Source organism: Sinocyclocheilus rhinocerous, unplaced genomic scaffold, assembly GCF_001515625.1.
Source record: "Sinocyclocheilus rhinocerous isolate Xijiao unplaced genomic scaffold, SAMN03320098_v1.1 scaffold567, whole genome shotgun sequence".
NCBI lineage: Eukaryota > Metazoa > Chordata > Actinopteri > Cypriniformes > Cyprinidae > Sinocyclocheilus > Sinocyclocheilus rhinocerous.
The window spans coordinates 960,789-969,347 of NW_015649134.1; the positions used below are offsets into that span (position 1 = coordinate 960,789).

Here is an 8,559-nt window from a genome sequence, read left to right on the forward strand (position 1 = left end):
CAGTGTGCGTGAACGCGCTGATGACGTATCCTGTCTGCACGAACCGGGTGCGCAGAGGTATGCTAATACATACGATGACAGGCAGGTAGGGAAGCCAATTAAAACGCTCGGACCGAGCGTTTTGAATGGACGAACATTTCTTGGTCCTACGCCTTCCACAGAATATATAAATACAGATAAATACATTTAGACCACTTAACTTAATGATTGCTATCGGGATGTGAAGAGACTTTCAACCAGCATTAAAATGTGTGGCAAGTACTGCCGCTCCATAGTATAAACAAAGTACGTGCGATCGCGGATCTCGAAAGTGAAAGTGAAAGTGAAACTAAAAGCACGATGCCAGTTTCAATGCCAGGTATAATAGCGGCTCCCCTATCGGGATGTGAAAAGACTTTCAACCAGCATAACAAAAAATGTTTCTGAAGACAATCACCTATTGCACCTTTAAGTATTTAAGTGGCACCGAAATGAGGCAGCGAAATCTGCGTTCTGATTCGGTTCTAGTACATACTGGTTACATTGGGTTTCGGTACCCAACCCTTATTACGATATACAGTGAACTTTTAATATCAGCAGACAATATCCCACACAAAATATTTCCACAAAAGCACTGCATCACTGAGATTTTTGGTGGTATAAAAAATTATTCTGAAGCATATTTTCATCAGTGTTCTACCCCAGGATGTTATTTACCTTTATAAAGGCCAATATTTTTAACCTTATTAGACATGTCATCTTTCATGTCAAATTCTTACAATTGATCAAGAAATTCAACATACACTATAGGGGTGTTACCAATCAAATTAAATAATTTACACAGCAAAATTACAACTGCAGTAAATAATGTTATGAGTAGGGTTGGGTATCGTTTGAATTTTATTGATTCCGATTCTTATCGATTCCTAATTCCGATTCCAATAAGATTAAAAAAAAAACAATCAAATTTTAAGTCAAATATTTAGATGTCAAACATATTTATTCCGTTTTATGTCTATGGTTTTATCAAAAAAATAACTCAGAAAAAAACTAGACTAATATAAATTTCAAACATTAAATTGGTAAAGACAATTAATTAATTTGCAATAGCATAAATAAATAAAACTGAACAAATGTCAGGTACAGAAATTGAAATCAAAAGTTTAAAAACACTGTAGTTTTCTTTTCATAAATAAAATATAGATTAATCCTCATTAAATTTACGAAAGATATTCAGTCAGTCAATGATTTTCTTTTGTTCTTTGATTAACATTAATGATAGGCAGCACGTTTATTAGACGTCTGTCTCTTTAACACCGCACACGCACAGATCTAAAAATACTGTTACACATGCGTTTTCTTTCTCATCTGTTTACGTTCACTTAAGACAAAAAAAACGGCTGTGTTTATGATGATATACCGACGTATTTCGTGCATACTGGTCGATAAATGTGAAAGAGAAGTCTGTTCTGGCCCGGAACAACCTTTGTAGAAATGCACGGAACAGTTCGAGAACGGACACAGGTCGGGAACCTGCATCGGGACCACTGTTCTCTGTGCTCGCGCTTCAGATGTGTGCACTGCACGCAAACAGTGTGCAAGTTCTTTCCCTTCCTGCACTTAAATAGTTTAAAATCACATTAAAATGCGAATGCGGGAATCGTTAATCGGAATCGAAATGCACATATCTTATTGAATACCCGATTATTGGAAATTTGGAAGCGGTTCTAAAATGGAACCGGTTCTCGATACACAACCCTAGTTATGAGATTAATGTTTTAAATAAAATTTTTAATATACAAATAAGAAATGTTTGGGAAAAATGCATACTTTTAAACATGAGACTAAACCACCAGTAGGTGGCAGTAAGTCACTTGTTCATTCAACCGGTTCTTTCAAAATGCTGAATCATTCAGAAGCAAAAAACGGCAAGTGTTGCTTGGAGAATGTGCAATACTTCTGTTCTGATCTTTGTTTGGAACTATTTAAAAAAAAAAAAAAAAGTCAATATTGTGTCTAAAATGTAAGTAATACTTAACTACTTGTTTGTTGAACTCAAATCAATGTAACATTTGCAATCGTGAAAATATTGAATTTTTCCTCAGTATGTTTGTTCTGTGAGTTTCTTTATGTGCTGTTACGCTCATTTATTTAGATTTCTCCATGAAAGTCTCACAGAGACAGGCAGCACGAGCCTCAACAGCGTGACACTGATACCAGAAATACACTATCCATTATCAATCACTGTTTATGCTCAATGTAATAAAATCGCAAGAATCATTCTTGCGTTTCAATGAGTCACTAGTTATTTTTTGTAACTTAAGTTTTAATCAGGCTATTTGTCCCAACGGGCAAGTAAAATTCTTGAGCCATTTCAGTTAACTTGCATAAACCCATTTAAAGTAGCTAGGAGGCTGGTCAGCTAGCTAGTTCGACCTGTATTCTGCTACCGCAATTCTCTGATGACGCAGTAACTACAGCGGGGAAAAAAATCTTCAGTCTGTCCAATGATTGTAAACAGTCACTGGGTCTGTCAGACTGTAGAATTTTTTGCAGTAATGTGACCAAAAATATTTAAGACATAAGACTTTTTAAGGCCACCCTGTTTAAGGGTACTGCTTCAATTGCAAGTTGACGTAACCTACAAAACATACACTTTTTTGCACATTTTGAATAGTGTATCACCATATAGCTTTCTTATTTTACTGTGCAACTAGCTATTGTCCTTTACTGGCACTGTATTTGTCAAATAGAAAAGTACTTGTCTATTACAATGACACTAAGTTTGGATTGTTTCTTTAAATCCAATACCTTTTTTGATGATCCCTTAAGTTTATCTATTCACAAACAGTGGCTACACACATACTCAACCAGTAAATAAGTCTGGTTCAATGTTCAGTACCTGCACAGCGCTGGGGAAGAGAGGTTTGGATGCAGCGGACTGCGTGGCAGGTACAGTTGGTCTGCTGGCCATTCCAGGAGCTGTGACAGGGGCTGCAGGTGCCATAGGAGGCATGCCAGGCCTGGCAACATGACGTGGCATTCCTAAAAACAAGAAAATTATTTACTACCACAACTGTTTGACTAGGACCTTTTTTTGTACTCAAGCGGATGCAAAAAAAATGGCTATTATCAATAACGATATCACTATGCTTAAAACCAGGGGTGTGGACTCGAGTCACACGACTCGAGACTTGATGACTTGCGACAAATTTGATGACTTGCGACTCGACTCGACATAAAGAAGACTTGAGACTCGACTTAGACTTTGACAGCAAGGACTCGAGACTTGACTTGGACTTGAGCCCTGTGACTCGGAAAGACTTTATGATCAGATCAAAGTCGTTATAGACTTATTCACCCTGCAGCGTGCTTGCGCTTGACTGGCAATAAGCCAGAGACTGCGTTTAGGGAGCGCTGAATAGGCTAGTATAAATTAATGGAGTAATAGCATAACTTACGACAAAAGAACAGAGATAAAAATAAATAAATAACAAATTACATGGTTCGTCTAGTAGCGATCTCTGCTCGTGAAAAGCGCTGCCCTGTCCGTTTGATCGCCGCCCAGCAGACACACGGAGCGGGCATGAGAAACGAGATGCGCGGCCACGATCACTTCACTGGTGCTCGCCTCATCATCACCGTGACCCACTGCTGTTAAATATTCCTCACTTCTTTTGTTTGTCTGACACCGAGGTGCACCATGAGTGACGGATCCGCATCCCGCCACGACCCTCGCACTCTGCCAACTCGATGTGCTTTCATTTTCATTTTTATTTGTAATAAACACCTCTCTGAGACCTGTTTTTGTCAGCTCTCCACAGTTTTTGTTCGATCAGTTACATATTTTAATTGCATGTGCATTTTTTTTTATTTAACTCACTTGCAAAGTATGCTTGCAGTTATTTCTTCTAGTTCTTTCAAAGCAGTTCTTTCTGAGTTTCCGCTCACATATTTTTAAATCTGTTGATTGAGGTTCCAAATAATGGATCATTGGCTTAGATATAACACCTAGAAGCAAATAGCTATTCTTATGCACACATGCAAAGTATGTTGCAGCTGTTATTTCTATGAAATTAAGTTGTCTTTGCTATTCTGTTACTAATAAAATAGCTTTTTTCACTGCTTGTCCTATTTTGACACAATCCCTAAATTGAACTAGAGTAGTTTTACTAAGGGCACCCATCTCACATGAAATTGAACTATGTCAAACATATTCTACCTGCCTTCCTGATAAAAATTACTATGAATTTGATATGGTAATTAATACTGAGACACTAATTTGGGCAAAGAGCACCAATGACTTGTTTAAGACTTGAAGCTAAAAGTTGAGGACTTGCAACTCGACTTGGACTTGCCTTTCTTGACTTGGGACTTGTCTGTCTTGACTCGGGACTTGACTCGAGACTTGAATGCAAAGACTCGAGACTTACTTGTGACATGCAAAACAATGACTTGGTCCCACCTCTGGAACAAACTGACAGAAGAGTTGCTGACTATTGTCTTTATCACAGTAATTTTCCCCTTTCAAAGCACTCTATAATGATATAAATTACTATGAATTTGATATGGTAATTATTTAATACTGAGACACTCATTTGGGCAAAAAGCACTAATGACTTGTTTAAGACTTGAATCTTAAAGCTGAGGACTTGCAACTCGACTTGGACTTGCCTGTCTTGACTCGGGACTTGACTCGAGACTTGAATGCAAAGACTCGAGACTTACTTGTGACTTGCAAAACAATGACTTGGTCCCACCTCTGCTTAAAACCCCTTAGCGGTCAAAGATCGGCGACGGCCCAAGATTATTGTTGTTTCACTTTAACAGCACGTTAAACATCACACTTTTACTTGATCTGGACAAACTGTGCATCAGTAGAAAGATTAAAGACTCTAGCTTCGATATTTGACCAGTTTTGATAAAACATTGTTGCAGTGACAGTAATTTAGTAATTTATGTCAGGAGTACAAAATAATAAATCTGTACACGTCATTTTTAGAATAGAAAGTCACCACGCATTCATATTCAGTCACGTCAGCAGCGATTTCTTTGTGTTCACATAGATTCACTGAACAGGGTTAATAAGGGCTTATAGTCCAAAGATGCATATACATGGAGATATATATTTGCCTTTTCAATCTTTTGCGTCTCATAACAAGCCCCGTCTCATCCTGTCACTAGCTTCCTTCACTCTTCCGTGTTGATTTCTGACCATAACAAACACAGAGAAACCTCTGTACCCACGAAATATCCAAATAATAAACACACGATTACGATAGTAAATGGTTTGTATGTGATTTTCTTCAGATTTGGGGTATTTTCATAACAATAATGAATGTGTACATCTGAAATGCTAATTTGTGCAGCGATATAAAAGGCTATAAATAGCATATTTTTACAAAAGTAAACGACCAAATTCCACATGAGATCGCAAAAGGAAGTTATTACAAACACGCGATGGTGGTTTAAAGTGAGTTTTGAGTAAAAGAGTACTAATAATCTCACAAATTCTTATGTATATTGATGCTAATGTTAGCTCTAATGCAGCTGCAGAACAGGTGCAGCTCTTCTTCATAATGCATTTTGTCATAATAATTCACGTAAGGTCGTAAGAAAATGTTTTGTTGTATTTTTATAGAAAGACTTTTGATAATAGGCCGGTAAATGTATACTGGGATTGAAGCTATGTGGCTTGGTAAACCTTGTAATGCCAGAATAAAGGCTACTAAAGGCTGAATAAAACAAAATAATAATGATAAAGGAATAATGAGGATAATGTCTCATACCTGGCAGAAGTGTGAAAGGTTCGTTGGGTGACAACAATAGAATCATGAATGGGGCAGTTTGCCGAGCCAAACATGAGGCGACAGCTTACAGAAGAGCTTACAGGGGTCATAAATCTATTTTATTTTATTAGCCTTCTCTAAAAACACACATGACATGGTCTTAGAAAATGTTTCATAAAATTCAGTTTTAGAGATTATGTTCTGAAATTTCAAATGAAGCATTAGTAGACTTGTGGCTTTAGCTTCATTGTGTTTCTAAAATCATATCCTACAGCACCATTTTTTATACATTTAAAAAATGTTTTTAATATTTTTATTTTCATGTTTGAGCTTTATATATATCTTTATTATCATAACAGTCCGAGTAATTCTGATTCCTGAACAGTAAACTTTGAAGTGTCAGCTTTGTGAACATATGCTGATTATGTATCTAGTAAGAAAGACAAATGAGCAGCAACCTTTTTATTTTGGGTATGTCATTTGTGTCACTTGGTGACAGCTAAGGGGTTAAACATGAAAATAATTGCTGATGCACCAAAATTTTGGCAACTAAAAATATTCAGATGAAACCGCTAAATGAATGCATGTTTGGCCACAATAGCTTCTCAGGGCTAAAAATAATTGACCAAAACTGTGACGTTCAACTAGTGCTGATCAAATGAAGCAGTTTAATTTACCTGAGAATAAGACAACCTGAATAGCACAAAAAGATACACTATAACCCAAATTGAATTACTTTTAAATGGAAAGTTTAAGTTTGGTTTCGATAAATTAATTTCAGTGCATCACTAAAAATAATAACGACTGTTTATTATTAATATGAACTGGGCTTTCAGTAATTTATCACCAATAATTGTCAACAACACTGACCTGGTGGCATGCCAGGCATCATCGGAGGCATTGCTGGACCTGGGGGCATCATCCCTCCCATTGGCATCATGCTATGAATAACAGGACCAAAGATAACTTACACTGGACCATAATATATCAGCTTATAAACTCTATAGCTGAAAATGAAGACCTACCCAGGTGGCATGCCTGGCATTACTGGTGGCATCCCAGGAATCATTGGTGGGATACCAGTCAACATAGGTGGCATGCCTTTAAGAAGAGATATGAGATATTTATGTGGCACACTTTTGTTTGGGAGGTATTCAAACTATTGGCATACACACCTGGATAACCAGCGGGTGGCATGCCTTGGACCTGAAGTCCAGGATACATGCTCGCCTGGGTCATTGGGGGCATGTAGGCTGCCTGAGGCGGAGCAGCAGGCTGCTGAAACGATGAAGGTCCAGCTTCAACATCATCATCATCGTCGTCCTCATCGGAATCATCCTGATTCTGCTTCTTCTTCTGACTCTCTGCTCGGTTAACAAAACAGGTTTATATTTCTGTCACAAACCATTCTATCGATATTTTATACACCAATTAGTTGCCTGAGCTCTATAAACCCATACCCTGTGACTTTTGTTCAAGTACTCTTCTCCGATCTTGCATGTCTTTATCTGGAATACCCTCCATGCCGTAGATTTCCAGTTCTGTGTCTGTTCTTCCTGGTATTGCATTAGGAACTGAGTCTATAGTCTCTTTGTGCACCTTTAAAACAGATTTAATAATTCAACACCCCTTGCCAAACATCAAAGTAAATTTATTAAAAGACATCAAAACTGTCCATACCTGCATGCAATGTATGGCCAATCCAGGTCCTGTGTAGAGCTTCTTGTGACATATATGACATTTGAAATGTTTGGCTTTTTGGTGCTGAATGAGAATCTTTTCATCATCAAAATCTCTGTTGCAATACCTGAAAGTCTGATTAAGGATCACATTGAGGGGGAGGAGTGAACGTTATGAATAGAAGAAATACGTAAAGAGCTTAAGATCAAACTGCAACGTGTAAAAGACAAGTGATGATAATAGTGAGGTAAGCATTTGACTGGTTAAAAATTATTATTACAACTCAAAATGTTCAGAGCGCCTATGATGCCCAATACGCTGTCAGGTGCGACAGTTCGCTACCGTGAAACAAAGCTATTGTGTCAAAAACACACCCTTAATCCTAATAAACAAGATGCACTAAATGACATTAAGAGAACAAAATGCACCAGTGTGAAACATACAGGTTTCTGTTTTCCTCTGATATCTAATAATAAATATGACTGCAGTGTGAATCTGACAGCATGAGCTCAAATACACGATCACGCTGCTGCAACATAGCACTGCACAGGCCGCATCGTGGCATGAAAAGGATACCAGCACCAGGGCTTCATTTGCTTCTTCTTCTTTCGTCCCATTTTAATAATAACTCGTTAATATCTTCTAAACCAACAGGAAAGGATTCAAAACCGTAACCAAACGCAGCTTTTTGATTTCAGGTCAAAACACACAAAAAATGGCGCGACTCCGCTAAAGTTTCTTCACCCACAATGCATCGGGACATGACGCAAACACGCAACTGCGTCCGTCCACTCGCGCGTTCCTGATGACGTCTCTTCTTCTTCTTCTTGAAATTTTATGGCGGTTGACAAACAACAAAATGGTGTATTTCCGCCACCAACTGGAATGGAGTGTGGATCAAAATTGACTTCCTTCCCAATTTTTTTTTTTTCTTTTTCTTTTGAAATTTTATGGCGGTTGACAAACAAAAAAATGGTGTTTTTCCGCCCCCAACTGGAATGGAGTGTGGATCAAAATTGACTTCCTTCCCAATTTTTTTTTTTTCTTTCTTTTTTTTTTCCTTTTTTATTTTTTTTTTAAATTCTCTCCCACAAATTAGTTATTTTAAGGA

The 8,559-nt window shown here is 37.6% G+C and overlaps 1 protein-coding gene across 2 annotated transcripts in view; it reads right to left on the reverse strand.

Moving 5' to 3' along the window:
- The window catches only part of znf207b (zinc finger protein 207, b), a 16,659-nt gene extending 8,404 nt beyond the window's left edge, over nt 1-8,255 (reverse strand). For both annotated transcript variants that reach the window (XM_016515030.1, XM_016515029.1), the window contains exons 1-7: nt 8,025-8,255; nt 7,449-7,575; nt 7,229-7,367; nt 6,944-7,132; nt 6,794-6,869; nt 6,639-6,709; nt 2,882-3,024 (exon numbers count right to left, since the gene is read on the reverse strand). In XM_016515030.1, coding sequence (XP_016370516.1) covers nt 2,882-3,024; nt 6,639-6,709; nt 6,794-6,869; nt 6,944-7,132; nt 7,229-7,367; nt 7,449-7,575; nt 8,025-8,065 — 786 coding nt within the window. In that variant the 5' untranslated portion in view covers nt 8,066-8,255. The remainder of the gene's footprint in view (nt 1-2,881; nt 3,025-6,638; nt 6,710-6,793; nt 6,870-6,943; nt 7,133-7,228; nt 7,368-7,448; nt 7,576-8,024) is intronic.
- Between the last annotated feature and the right edge of the window lie 304 nt (nt 8,256-8,559).